At 51.0% G+C, this 15,223-nt stretch overlaps 1 protein-coding gene across 1 annotated transcript in view; it reads right to left on the reverse strand.

The window, feature by feature from the left end:
• Window positions 1-15,223, reverse strand: part of LOC118383662 (kinesin heavy chain-like) — a 35,070-nt gene that overhangs the window by 5,107 nt on the left and 14,740 nt on the right. The window contains exons 10-22 of the mRNA XM_052511795.1: window positions 14,400-14,548; window positions 11,691-11,839; window positions 10,127-10,308; window positions 9,806-9,874; window positions 8,160-8,246; window positions 5,279-5,398; window positions 4,892-5,038; window positions 4,443-4,640; window positions 4,124-4,241; window positions 3,951-4,027; window positions 3,704-3,813; window positions 2,154-2,316; window positions 926-997 (exon numbers count right to left, since the gene is read on the reverse strand). Coding sequence (XP_052367755.1) covers window positions 926-997; window positions 2,154-2,316; window positions 3,704-3,813; window positions 3,951-4,027; window positions 4,124-4,241; window positions 4,443-4,640; window positions 4,892-5,038; window positions 5,279-5,398; window positions 8,160-8,246; window positions 9,806-9,874; window positions 10,127-10,308; window positions 11,691-11,839; window positions 14,400-14,548 — 1,641 coding nt within the window. The remainder of the gene's footprint in view (window positions 1-925; window positions 998-2,153; window positions 2,317-3,703; window positions 3,814-3,950; window positions 4,028-4,123; window positions 4,242-4,442; window positions 4,641-4,891; window positions 5,039-5,278; window positions 5,399-8,159; window positions 8,247-9,805; window positions 9,875-10,126; window positions 10,309-11,690; window positions 11,840-14,399; window positions 14,549-15,223) is intronic.

Raw genomic sequence — 15,223 nt, forward strand, 5'->3', positions numbered from 1 at the left:
CACAGACTACACACTACAGAGCACAGACTACACACTAGCACACTACAGAGCACAGACTACACACTACAGAGCACAGACTACACACTACAGAGCACAGACTACACACTACAGAGCACAGACTACACACTACAGACTACACACTACAGCACAGACTACACACTACAGAGCACAGACTACACACTACAGAGCACAGACTACACACTGCAGAGCACAGACTACACACTACAGAGCACAGACTACAGAGCACAGACACACTACAGAGCACAGACTACACACTACAGAGCACAGACTACACACTACAGAGCACAGACTACACACTACAGAGCACAGACTACACACTACAGAGCACAGACACAGACTACACTACAGAGCACAGACTACACACTACAGAGCACAGACTACACACTACAGAGCACAGACTACACTACAGAGCACAGACTACACTACAGAGCACAGACTACACACTACAGAGCACAGACTACACACTACAGAGCACAGACTACACACTACAGAGCACAGACTAGCACAGACTACACACAGCACAGCACAGACTACACACTACAGAGCACAGACTACACACTACAGAGCACAGACTACACACTACAGAGCACAGAGCTACAGACTACACACTACAGAGCGCAGACTACACACTACAGAGCAGACTACACACTACAGAGCGCAGACACACTACAGAGCACAGACTACACACTACAGAGCACAGACTACACACTACAGAGCACAGACTACACACTACAGAGCACAGACTACACACTATAGAGCAGACTACAGACTACAGAGCGCAGACTACAGACTACAGGTCCTCACTGAAAGACAACAGACTACAGACGAGTATCTCTGACATTCTGCAGACAGGTTGGGGCATTCTGATACACAGCCTCTCTTACATGGGAGAATACCTCCTTACCTTCTTGACGCGTGTTGTGAGGTCTTGAACAAAGAGCCTGCGTAGGTTATGAAGAGTCTGCAGCTCCTTGGCCTTTCAAGACAAAACATAGAGAAGACACACTTGTGCTCAGTGTGAAACGTTGAAATGGACATATATGATGTACTGGTTTATCTGCAAGACTTAGGAAGTGAAGAGCTATAGTCAGCCAGCCAGCCAGCCAGCCAGCCAGCCAGTCAGCCAGTCAGTCAGTAGTGAGTCAGCCAGCCAGCCAGCCAGTCAGTCAGTCAGTCAGTAGTGAGTCAGCCAGCCAGTGAGTCAGCCAGCCAGCCAGCCAGTCAGTCAGTCAGTCAGTAGTGAGTCAGCCAGCCAGTGAGTCAGCCAGCCAGCCAGCCAGCCAGCCAGCCAGCCAGTCAGTCAGTCAGTGAGTCAGCCAGCCAGCCGTGAGTCAGCCAGCCAGTGAGTCAGCCAGCCAGCCAGCCAGCCAGCCAGCCAGCCAGCCAGCCAGTCAGTCAGTCAGTCAGTGAGTCAGCCAGCCAGCCAGCCAGTCAGTCAGTCAGTGAGTCAGCCAGTCAGTCAATCAGTAGTGAGTCAGCCAGCCAGTGAGTCAGCCAGCCAGCCAGCCAGTCAGTCAGTCAGTAGTGAGTCAGCCAGCCAGTGAGTCAGCCAGCCAGCCAGCCAGTCAGTCAGTCAGTAGTGAGTCAGCCAGCCAGCCAGTGAGTCAGCCAGCCAGCCAGCCAGTCAGTCAGTCAGTAGTGAGTCAGCCAGCCAGTGAGTCAGCCAGCCAGTCAGTCAGTCAGTAGTGAGTCAGCCAGCCAGTGAGTCAGCCAGCCAGCCAGCCAGTCAGTCAGTCAGTAGTGAGTCAGCCAGCCAGTGAGTCAGCCAGCCAGCCAGCCAGTCAGTCAGTCAGTAGTGAGTCAGCCAGCCAGTGAGTCAGCCAGCCAGCCAGCCAGTCAGTCAGTCAGTGAGTCAGCCAGTCAGTCAGTCAGTAGTGAGTCAGCCAGCCAGTGAGTCAGCCAGCCAGCCAGCCAGCCAGTCAGTCAGTCAGTAGTGAGTCAGCCAGCCAGCCAGTCAGTCAGTCAGTAGTGAGTCAGCCAGCCAGTGAGTCAGCCAGCCAGCCAGTCAGTCAGTCAGTCAGTCAGTGAGTCAGTCAGTCAGTGAGTCAGCCAGCCAGCCAGCGAGTCAGTCAGTCAGTGAGTCAGCCAGCCAGTCAGCGAGTCAGTCAGTCAGTCATAGAGCCTTGACATACCACAGTCTCCTCCAGTCCCTTGAGGTCCTGTCTGGCCTGCTCTCTCTGCTCGTTGAAGATGACCAGCTTCTGGAGCTTCATGTCCTTCTCCTGTTCCTCCACCTTCAGCTTCTCATGGTCAGACATCAGCCTCCTCTGCTCCAGCATCAGGCCCTGGTTCAGACTGGGAGAGACAACGGAGGAGGAGAGGGGGAGAGCAGAGGTAGGGGAGAGGTAGGGGAGAGGAAGAGGAGAGGTAGAGGAGAGGTAGGGGAGAGGTAGAGGAGAGGTAGGGGAGAGGTAGGGGAGAGGTAGGGGAGAGGTAGGGGAGAGGTAGGGGAGAGGTAGAGGAGAGGTAGGGGAGAGGTAGGGGAGAGGTAGAGGAGAGGTAGAGGAGAGGTAGAGGAGAGGTAGAGGAGAGGTAGAGGAGAGGTAGAGGAGAGGTAGAGGAGAGGTAGAGGAGAGGTAGAGGAGAGGTAGAGGAGAGGTAGGGGAGAGGTAGGGGAGAGGTAGGGGAGAGGTAGAGGAGAGGTAGAGGAGAGGTAGGGGAGAGGTAGGGGAGAGGTAGAGGAGAGGTAGAGGAGAGGTAGGGGAGAGGTAGGGGAGAGGTAGGGGAGAGGTAGAGGAGGGGTAGAGGAGAAGTAGGGGTGAGGTAGAGGAGAGGTAGAGGAAAGGTAGGGGAGAGGTAGGGGAGAGGTAGAGGAGGGGTAGAGGAGGGGTAGAGGAGGGGTAGAGGAGAAGTAGGGGTGAGGTAGAAGAAAGGTAGGGGAGAGGTAGAGGAGAGGTAGGAGAGAGGAGAGGAAGAGGAGAGGTAGGAGAGAGGTAGAGGAGAGGTAGGGGAGAGGTAGGGGGAGAGGTAGGGGAGAGGTAGAGGAGAGGTAGGGGAGAGGTAGAGGAGAGGTAGAGGAGAGGTATGGGAGAGGTAGAGGAGAGGTAGAGGAGAGGAAGAGGAGAGGTAGAGGAGAGGTAGAGGAGAGGTAGGGGAGAGGTAGAGGAGAGGTAGAGGAGAGGTAGGGGAGAGGTAGAGGAGAGGTAGAGGAGAGGTAGAGGAGAGGTAGAGGAAAGGTAGAGGAGAGGTAGAGGAGAGGTATGAGAGAGGTAGAGGAGAGGGTGAAAAGGAGGAGAGAAAAGACTAAGTTATAGAGGCTTTATGGAGCTTTATAAGGCCTATATAGATGCTTCAGATGTAATGACCTTTATACTACCTTTCATTTAGTACTGCATTATGACAGCCTGTAAAGAATTTTTGAAGCCGTTATGAATGCCCTATGAAGCCTTTATGAATGCCCTATGAAGCCTTTATGAATGCCCTATGAAGCCTTTATGAATGCCCTATGAAGCCTTTATGAATGCCCTATGAAGCCATTATGAATGCCCTATGAAGCCTTTATGAATGCCCTATGAAGCCTTTATGAATGCCCTATGAAGCCTTTATGAATGCCCTATGAAGCCTTTATGAATGCCCTATGAAGCCTTTATAAATGCCCTATGAAGCCTTTATAAATGCCCTAGCAGTTAGAAAAGTGTTGTCAAACACAGAGAGTCGCCGGACAGTATATATAGCTTCTCACTCTGTGAGTTCATCCAGCGTCCTCTGTTTGTCATCGATCTCGTCCCTGAGTCGGGCCAGCTGCTTCTGGTGGGCCTCTCTGTGAGCCTCCATCTGCTGTTCTAGAGTCTTCTACAGGATGGACAGGAGGACGGATCAGAGGACACACACAGAGACACACACGGGTAAATCTAATCTGTTTCTCCAACAGAATAATCATCCTACTTCCAGATCCACCTTGTGGACGTCTTAATCCCAGGTTTAATCACCTTAACCTCCTCTTCACCCTCCAGTCTACTGACGTGCTCCTTCTCCGTGTCCACCACTGACACCTCGTGCATTTTCTCTGAGGAACAACAATGTGAACAACAATGTGAAGCATGTTGTAAAGGAAGCAGTGGTGTGGATAGAGGGGACGTGTAGAGGGAGTCGTGCGTCTCACCCTGAGCGTGCATCTTGGCCAGCTCCTCAGTCAGAGCGTCCTGACTCTCCTCCAGCTGTCTCTTCTTCTGTTCCATGTTCTGCATGTAGTCTGTCAGGGACTTGATCTTGGCCTGGTGCTGCAGCACAACACACCAACACCGGGTCAGCGCTTCTAAACCTTCCCTGTTGTCACACCTACTGAACACAGCCCTGTTTGGCCGTTTTGTAGGACTTTAGCAGAGAGTGAAAAGATATTCAGAGACTCAACGTAGGACAATGAAAGTGCATTTCTGCATCGGCCTTTAGACGCTTCACAGTTAACCTGGCCCCTCTGTTACCTGGGAGATGAGCAGCTGACAGGAAGCCAGCTCCTTCTCGTTGGCGGCCATCTTGCGTGAGGTGTCACCCTGGGAGCTTTCCAGCTGCTTGGAGCGGTTCACCAGAGACTTGACCTCTGACCTCATCTTACTGATGTAGAGACGGGTCATGGTGAACTCTTCCTCAATCACTCCACCGTTACCGTTCCCCTCAGCCATCTAGACAGGAAACAGAAGACCTCATATAAAGCCTGGGGGACAGTAGGATTAGAACCAGGAGGAAGATATACTGTTAGGAAACTAAAGAGCACCAACTCTGACTCATGTTGTATGTTGTGGAGAGGTTTGCTAGCTACACAGGTCAACCATGTTACAACCTGTTAAGTTAACAGGAGTGTTGTGAATGGGTCTGTTTGTATTTGGTTCGGTGTGTGTGTGTCTATGTGTATCTGCTGCGTAGGTCCCCTCACCACCTTGATGTCGCTGGTGCCCATGGTGGCTCCTATCTCACTGAGGTCTCTGAGCAGCAGGTGGAGGATCTCTGCGGCTCTCTTCTTCTGGTGTCCACTGAGCTCCTGGAGCGTGGTCAGCTCCATCTGAACTGACAACAGGACCGTCTGGGGAACACACATCAGTCACATGCCAGTTGTCCTTCACCACATCATTTATACGGTTCTAGTACCTCATCTATCCACAGGGGAAACTTGGGAAGACTCATTAGAACATAGGTATATGGATCACTCACACATCAGGGGGTACCTCGGCAGAATGACATGTCATTAAGGGTGCAGTAAACCCCATAATAAGCTGAACTGCTCTAGGCCCTTCTATCCCTCCCATCATGCCCAGAGACCCACAGTCCTCTGCTGCAGCTCCTCCTGCAGCTGTTGGTTGGCCTGGCTCCTGTCCTCCACCTCCTGGCTCTTCTGGTCGTAGTTCACAGCCAGCTCCTCCAACGCCTGCAGCACCTCCTTCACCTAGAGCCATAAGAACATAATGATGAACATCTAGTCAAATGGCTACCCAGACTATTCACATCTCCCCCCTCTCCACACCACTGCCACTCTCTGTTGTCATCGATACAGAGTCACTTTAATTCACTCTGTACATACTACCTCAACTAACCCCTGCACATTGACTCTGTACCGTAATACCCTGTATATAGCCTCCACATTAACTCTGTACATACTACCTCAACTAACCGGTGCCCCTGCACATTGACTGTACCGGTACCCCTGTATATAGCCTCCACATTAACTCTGTACATACTACCTCAACTAACCGGTGCCCCTGCACATTGACTCTGTACCGGTACCCCCTGTATATAGCCTCCACATTCACTCTGTACATACTACCTCAACTAACCGGTGCCCCTGCACATTGACTCTGTACCGGTACCCCCTGTATATAGCCTCCACATTCACTCTGTACATACTACCTCAACTAACCGGTGCCCCTGCACATTGACTGTCCCGGTACCCCCTGTATATAGTCTCCACATTGACTCTGTACATACTACCTCAACTAACCCTCCCCCTGTATATATCCTCCACATTAACTCTGTACATACTACCTCAACTAACCGGCTCCCCCCTGTATATAGCCTCCACATTAACTCTGTACATACTACCTCAACTAACCGGTGCCCCTGCACATTGACTGTACCGGCTCCCCCTGTATATAGCCTCCACATTAACTCTGTACATACTACCTCAACTAACCCCTGCACATTGACTCTGTACCGGTACCCCCTGTATATAGCCTCCACATTAACTCTGTACATACTACCTCAACTAACCGGTGCCCCTGCACATTGACTGTACCGGCTCCCCCCTGTATATAGCCTCCACATTAACTCTGTACATACTACCTCAACTAACCGGTGCCCCTGCACATTGACTCTGTACCGGTACCCCCTGTATATAGCCTCCACATTCACTCTGTACATACTACCTCAACTAACCGGTGCCCCTGCACATTGACTGTCCCGGTACCCCCTGTATATAGCCTCCACATTAACTCTGTACATACTACCTCAACTAACCGGTGCCCCTGCACATTGACTGTACCGGCTCCCCCTGTATATAGCCTCCACATTCACTCTGTACATACTACCTCAACTAAGCGGTGCCCCTGCACATTGACTGTCCCGGTACCCCCTGTATATAGCCTCCACATTAACTCTGTACATACTACCTCAACTAACCGGTGCCCCTGCACATTGACTGTACCGGCTCCCCCTGTATATAGCCTCCACATTGACTCTGTACCGGCTCCCCCCTGTATATATCCTCCACATTAACTCTGTACATACTACCTCAACTAACCGGTGCCCCTGCACATTGACTGTACCGGCTCCCCCTGTATATAGCCTCCACATTAACTCTGTACATACTACCTCAACTAACCCCTGCACATTGACTCTGTACCGGTACCCCCTGTATATAGCCTCCACATTAACTCTGTACATACTACCTCAACTAACCGGTGCCCCTGCACATTGACTGTACCGGCTCCCCCCTGTATATAGCCTCCACATTAACTCTGTACATACTACCTCAACTAACCGGTGCCCCTCCACATTGACTGTACCGGCTCCCCCTGTATATAGCCTCCACATTGACTGTACCGGCTCCCCCTGTATATAGCCTCCACATTGACTGTACCGGCTCCCCCTGTATATAGCCTCCACATTGACTCTGTACCGGCTCCCCCTGTATATAGCCTCCACATTGACTGTACCGGCTCCCCCTGTATATAGCCTCCACATTGACTGTACCGGCTCCCCCTGTATATAGCCTCCACATCGACTCTGTACCGGTACCCTCTGTAAATAGCCTCCACATTGACTCTGTACCGGTACCCCCTGTATATAGCCTCCACATTGACTCTGTACCGGTACCCCCTGTATATAGCCTCCACATTGACTCTGTACCGGTACCCCCTGTATATAGCCTCCACATTGACTCTGTACCGGTACCCCCTGTATATAGCCTCCACATTGACTCTGTACCGGTACCCCCTGTATATAGCCTCCACATTGACTCTGTACCGGCTCCCCCTGTATATAGCCTCCACATTGACTCTGTACCGGTACCCCCTGTATATAGCCTCCACATTGACTCTGTACCGGCTCCCCCCTGTATATAGCCTCCACATTGACTCTGTACCGGTACCCCCTGTATATAGCCTCCACATTGACTCTGTACCGGTACCCCCTGTATATAGCCTCCACATTGACTCTGTACCGGCTCCCCCTGTATATAGCCTCCACATTGACTCTGTACCGGTACCCCCTGTATATAGCCTCCACATTGACTCTGTACCGGTACCCCCTGTATATAGCCTCCACATTGACTCTGTACCGGTCCCCCTGTATATAGCCTCCACATTGACTCTGTACCGGCTCCCCTCTGTATATAGCCTCCACATTGACTCTGTACCGGCTCCCTCCTGTATATATTGTTATATTTTACTGCTCCTCTTTAATTACTTGTTACTTTTATATCTTATTCTTATCTGTATTTTTGAAACTGCACTGTCGGTTAGGGGCTCGAAAGTAAACATTTCACGGTAAGGTCTGTATTCAGCAGGTACCGGTAACACCTGCTGTATTCAGCATTTCACGGTAAGATCTACACCTGCTGTATTCGGCGCATGTGACTAATACAATTTGATTTGATGGGCTAATTTAGAATTCTGGAATAACATGGATTCATCCAGAATATTCTCCTTCACCTCCTCCTTGGCAGCCTCGTTCTCAGTCTGCAGACGAGACAGATCCTCATGGATCTTCTCATAGTCTCTTCTCGTCGACGCCAGCAGCTGAGGAGAGACCCACACGGGGACACACACAGGGACACACACAGGGACACACACGAAAAAGGGAACACACACAGGCAAATGCACACCATTTAACATGGTTGAATCCCCCTTAGATGTAGATCATCCATCTGAAAGCATCATCAAGACATTGGACTTTTAAGAAGAACAGTGTCTCCAACCACATCATCATGACGAAGAAGCAAAATGCATCAGATGACTCAAAACGTCCAATATCTTGACAACTTGACTTTTTAACATTTTAAAATGGATTTATTTCACCTTTATTTAACCAGGTAGGCAAGTTGAGAACAAGTTCTCATTTACAATTGCGACCTGGCCAAGATAAAGCAAAGCAGTTCGACACATACAACAACACAGAGTTACACATGGAGTAAAACAAACATACAGTCAATAATACAGTAGAAACAAGTCTATATACAATGTGAGCAAATGAGGTGAGAAGGGAGGTAAAGGCAAAAAAAAGGCCATGGTGGCAAAGTAAATACAATATAGCAAGTAAAACACTGGAATGGTAGATCTGCAGTGGAAGAATGTGCAAAGTAAAGATAGAAATAATGGGGTGCAAAGGAACAAAATAAATAAATAAACACAGTAGGGGATGAGGTAGTTGTTTGGGCTAAATTATAGATGGGCTATGTACAGGTGCAGTAATCTGTGAGCTGCTCTGACAGCTGGTGCTTAAAGCTAGTGAGGGAGATAAGTGTTTCCAGTTTTAGAGATGTTTGTAGTTCGTTCCAGTCATTGGCAGCAGAGAACTGGAAGGAGAGGCGGCCAAAGGAAGAATTGGCTTTGGGGGTGACCAGAGAGATATACCTGCTGGAGCACGTGCTACAGGTGGGTGCTGCTATGGTGACCAGCAAGCTGAGATAAGGGGGGACTTTACCTAGCAGGGTCTTGTAGATGACCTGGAGCCAGTGGGTTTGGCGACGAGTATGAAGCGAGGGCCAGTCAACGAGAGCGTAGAGGTCGCAATGGTGGGTAGTATATGGGGCTTTGGTGACCAAACGGATGGCACTGTGATAGACTGCATCCAATTTATTGAGTAGGGTATTGGAGGCTATTTTGTAAATGACATCGCTGAAGTCGAGGATCAGTAGGATGGTCAGTTTTACAAGGGTATGTTTGGCAGCATGAGTGAAGGATGCTTTGTTGCGAAATAGGAAGCCAATTCTAGATTTAACTTTGGATTGGAGATGTTTGATATGAGTCTGGAAGGATAGTTTACAGTCTAGTCAGACACCTAGGTATTTGTAGTTGTCCACATATTCTAAGTCAGAACCATCCAGAGTAGTGATGCTGAATGGGCGGGCAGGTGCAGGTAGTGATCGGTTGAAGAGCATGCATTTAGTTTTGCTTGTATTTAAGAGCAATTGGAGGCCACGGAAGGAGAGTTGTATGGCATTGACTGCTGACATGCAGAACATTTTGGACTGACAGACTGTATCAACAGCGGACTAATGAGAAACAATACCAAAATATATTTTTTGAGTGACATTCTCCTTTAACATGAGAAAAGAGGGTTGTTCATGATTGGTCACCTCATCCTGGTCTAACATCTGTTCCTTGAGTTTCTCAGCCAGCTGGCTCTGCTGGTTGATCTCATCATCCTGGGTGACACAAACAAAACAAGCAGCAATTTACATTTCAGTTAGAATAGAATTGGAAACATTGATTTTTCTGTAAAAACTCCAACCCCTTCCTGTTCCTGCCCAATCTAACCTTCCGTTTAATGTTGATGCATGTTTGTTATTTAAACTGTGTTTTAATGTCTGTTATTGTTTATGTACGTTGAGTTTGTACCCTCCAAAATGATTTGACTCAGTTCTCTAATCTAGTCTGGTGAGATTTCCCTTGTTGACCTTGTCGTCCAGTTGTTTGTACAGATTGCTGATGTCCTCCTCGTACTTGCTCTTCTCCTCGGTGGAGACCAGAACCAGTCCGTTAGCTGGAGCCATGTTATCTATGATGGGAGTGTTGTCACACGGCTCCAGGTGCTTCTGCTCCTTGGCACTCAGCTGCTCCTCCTCAGGGACGTTCTCACCTGAGACAGGGACAAACAGATTCTCTACCTTGAACTGTGCACTCATTCACTCAATATCTACCATTGGAACACTAACTCATGTCCAACTCAGTGTGGCTCTGTCAATTTCATATGAAGGGTTTCAAGCATTTCTCTCTCTCTCTGCCCTCCCTCCCCACTCCCTCCCTCCTCAATCTCTCCCTCCCTACCCCTGCTCCCTCTCTCACCCTCCTCCCTCTCTGTCTCACTCACTCCCTCTCTCTCCCTCCCCCACTCTCCCCGCCATCTCCTCCTCTGCCCATCCCTCCCTCCCCATCTCCCTCCCTCCTCCCCATCTCCCTCACCATTCCTCCAGCGGTTGAGCTCCATCTCCCTCCCTCATCGTTCCCCTCCAGTGGTTGAGTTCCATCTCCCTCCCTCCTCCCTCACTGTTCCTCCAGCAGTTGAGCTCCATCTCCCTCCCTCCCCATCTCCCTCCCTCACCGTTCCTCCAGTGGTTGAGCTCCATCTCCCTCCCTCCTCGCTCACTGTTCCTCCAGCGGTTGAGCTCCATCTCCCTCCCTCCTCCCTCACCATTCCTCCAGCGGTTGAGCTCCATCTCCCTCCCTCCTCCCTCACCGTTCCTCCAGCGGTTGAGCTCCATCTCCTCCCTCCCTCCTCCCTCACCGTTCCTCCAGCGGTTGAACTCCATCTCCCTCCCTCCCCAACTCCCTCCATCCCTCCTTCCTCCCTCACCGTTCCTCCAGCGGTTGAGCTCCATCTCCCTCCCTCCTCCCTCACCGTTCCTCCAGCGGTTGAGCTCCATCTCCCTCCCTCCTCCCTTACCGTTCCTCCAGCGGTTGAACTCCATCTCCCTCCCTCCCCAACTCCCTCCATCCCTCCCTCCTCCCTCACCGTTCCTCCAGCGGTTGAGCTCCATCTCCCTCCCTCCTCCCTCACCGTTCCTCCAGCAATTGAGCTCCATCTCCCTCCCTCCCCATCTCCCTCCCTCCCTCCCCATCTCCCTCCCTCCTCCCTCACCGTTCCTCCAGCGGTTGAGCTCCATCTCCCTCCCTCCCCATCTCCCTCCCTCCTCCCTCACCATTCCTCCAGCGGTTGAGCTCCATCTCCCTCCCTCCCCATCTCCCTCCCTCCTCCCTCACCATTCCTCCAGCGGTTGAGCTCCATCTCCCTCCCTCCCCATCTCCCTCCCTCCTCCCTCACCGTTCCTCCAGCGGTTGAGCTCCATCTCCCTCCCTCCCCATCTCCCTCCCTCCCTCCCCATCTCCCTCCCTCCCCCTCCCCATCTCCCTCCCTCCCTCCCCATCTCCCTCCCTCCTCCCTCACCGTTCCTCCAGCGGTTGAGCTCCATCTCCCTCCCTCCCCAACTCCCTCCCTCCCCATCTCCCTCCCTCCTCCCTCACCATTCCTCCAGCGGTTGAGTTCCATCTCCAGCCTGTGGATAACGTTCTTCAGACTCTTGTTCTTGTCTTTCTCCTTGTTGTACTTGTTCTTCCACTCCTCAGCAGTCAGCTCCAGGTTCACAGACACGGTGTTCTTGATGGTCTTGGCTCTGTGTGGAGGGTGGGACAGACACTCAGATCCCTGTATCTAATCACACCCTATTCCCTATACAGCAGTGCACTACTTTGACATGGCTAATGGGCTGTAATTTATCCACTAAAGGACATTGTGGCCTCATTTACTCATCACTTTTTCCTCCACAGTATATATTTTTGTCAGAACAGGAACAGATGGATGAACATTGAATCAACACAACTGGAGGAGGTGATCCAATAAGAAGCAGGGAGGCAGATAGCTCCATATTTGAACTGGTCTGAGATCTATTGCAGGAGGTTGTCCCCTGTGAAGATGACCGGGGACTAATTAGCCCTGCTGGGTACTGTAGACCGTACAATGATGTGTAAAGTCCAACTCCTCTCAGCCTCCTCTCACAGACAGCAGTGGTGGTCACATGGGTGCAGACAGTGCAGTGGAGCGCACCACACCACACCATGCCGCACCACACCACACCATGCCGCACCACACCACACCATGCCGCACCACACCACACCATGCCGCACCACACCATGCCGCACCACACCACACCATGCCGCACCACACCACGCCACACCACACCACACCATGCCGCACCACACCACGCCATGCCACACCATGCCGCACCACACCACACCATGCCGCACACCATGCCACACCATGCCGCACCACACCACGCCATGCCACACCATGCCGCACCACACCATGCCACCACATGCACCACACCACCACACCATGCACCACACCATGCCACACCATGCCACCATGCCACACCATGCCGCACCACCACCACCGCCACACCCGCACCATGCCACACCATGCCACACCACCACACCACGCCACACAACGCCACACCACGCCACACCGCACCATGCCACACCATGCCACACCATACCACACCACGCCACACAACGCCACACCACGCCACACCACAGCACATCGCTCTGTAGCCCTACTGTTCTACCTCTATCTAACTCCTCTCCTAAGCCTGGCAGGGCAGCACAGACAGAATGTTCTGGATGTCCCCTGTGTCCTCTAGCAGGGCAGCAGAGACAGAATGTGCTGGATGTCCCCTGTGTCCTCTAGCAGGGCAGCAGAGACAGAATGTGCTGGAAGTCCCCTGTGTCCTCTAGCAGGGCAGCAGAGACAGAATGTGCTGGAAGTCCCCTGTGTCCTCTAGCAGGGCAGCAGAGATAGAATGTGCTGGAAGTTCATTGTGTCCTCTAACACACAGAGCAGCCTAGGATAACTCCCACTGTTGCTACTGTTGCTGTCCAGCCAGTAGGCAGGATAAAACCCTACAGATCAGGATTTAGGGGAGTGGATGGATGTAACACTTAGCTAAAGGTCAGGGAGATGAACAATGTCTTCATCATCTGGATACAGATTTAGAGAAGAGGCTTGTTATGCAACCACTCAGTCAGCAGAATAGGAGGGAAGATACTGGGAATCACCAGCTCTACTCATCATCAACAGTCACTGTCCGTCTCCTGGTGGATTAAGGACGGCCCATCTGCCATGGGAAACCTTTCATTGTTCACATAAAATAGGGGAACTGGGTATGGTGCAGTGGATCTCTCAGCTCACCTCTGTCCCAACAGGGTAGACTTATGTTAACAGTCTGCCACTAGACCAGGTAAACTGTAGAGAGGTGCTGACCCACCTCTGTCCCAACAGGGTAGACTTATGTTAACAGTCTGCCACTAGACCAGGTAAACTGTAGAGAGGTGCTGACCCACCTCTGTCCCAACAGGGTAGACTTATGTTAACAGTCTGCCACTAGACCAGGTAAACTGTAGAGAGGTGCTGACCCACCTCTGTCCCAACAGGAGGGTAGACTTATGTTAACAGTCTGCCACTAGACCAGGTAAACTGTAGAGAGGTGCTGACCCACCTCTGTCCCAACAGGGTAGACTTATGTTAACAGTCTGCCACTAGACCAGGTAAACTGTAGAGAGGTGCTGACCCACCTCTGTCCCAACAGGGTAGACTTATGTTAACAGTCTGCCACTAGACCAGGTAAACTGTAGAGAGGTGCTGACCCACCTCTGTCCCAACAGGGTAGACTTATGTTAACAGTCTGCCACTAGACCAGGTAAACTGTAGAGGTGCTGACCCACCTCTGTCCCAACAGGGTAGACTTATGTTAACAGTCTGCCACTAGACCAGGTAAACTGTAGAGAGGTGCTGACCCACCTCTGTCCCAACAGGGTAGACTTATGTTAACAGTCTGCCACTAGACCAGGTAAACTGTAGAGAGGTGCTGACCCACCTCTGTCCCAACAGGGTAGACTTATGTTAACAGTCTGCCACTAGACCAGGTAAACTGTAGAGAGGTGCTGACCCACCTCTGTCCCAACAGGGTAGACTTATGTTAACAGTCTGCCACTAGACCAGGTAAACTGTAGAGAGGTGCTGACCCACCTCTGTCCCAACAGGGTAGACTTATGTTAACAGTCTGCCACTAGACCAGGTAAACTGTAGAGAGGTGCTGACCCACCTCTGTCCCAACATGGTAGACTTATGTTAACAGTCTGCCACTAGACCAGGTAAACTGTAGAGAGGTGCTGACCCACCTCTGTCCGAACATGAGGGTAGACTTGGTCTCACACTCGTTGTAGATGGAGGGAGATGCACAGATGATGATGGTGGTCCTACAGTTCCCCCCTAGAGAGTCCTGCAGGATACGGGTCATCTTGCTGTCCCTGTACGGGACGTGGCTTTTCTGAAAACAAACAACACATTATTTACCCATTAGGGCCTTTCAGCAGACAGCCTCATAGATAACCAGTCAGTCTCATAGATAACCAGTCAGCCTCATAGATAACCAGTCAGTCTCATAGATAACCATTCAGTCTCATAGATAACCAGTCAGTCTCATAGATAACCAGTCAGTCATCAGGACCTTTCAACAGACAGCCTCATAGATAACCAGTCAGTCTCATAGATAACCAATCAGTCTCATAGATAACCAGTCAGTCTCCATCAGTCTCATAGATAACCAGTCAGTCTCATAGATAACCAGTCAGATAACCAGTCAGCCATCAGGGCCTTTCAGCAGACAGCCTCATAGATAACCAGTCAGCCTCATAGATAACCAGTCAGTCTCATAGATAACCAGTCAGCCATCAGGGCCTTTCAGTCAGACAGTCTCATAGATAACCAGTCAGTCTCATAGATAACCAGTCAGCCATCAGGGCCTTTCATAGATAACAGTCAGTCTCATAGATAACCAGACAGTCTCATAGATAACCAGTCAGCCATCAGGGCCTTTAACAGACAGCCTCATAGATAACCAGTCAGTCTCATAGATAACCAGTCAGATCTCATAGATAACCAGTCAGCCATCAGGGCCTTTCAACAGACAGCCTCATAGATAACCCTCATAGCCAGTCTCATA

The sequence above is a fragment of the Oncorhynchus keta genome, unplaced genomic scaffold (assembly GCF_023373465.1).
Source record: "Oncorhynchus keta strain PuntledgeMale-10-30-2019 unplaced genomic scaffold, Oket_V2 Un_contig_753_pilon_pilon, whole genome shotgun sequence".
NCBI classification, from domain to species: Eukaryota; Metazoa; Chordata; class Actinopteri; order Salmoniformes; family Salmonidae; genus Oncorhynchus; species Oncorhynchus keta.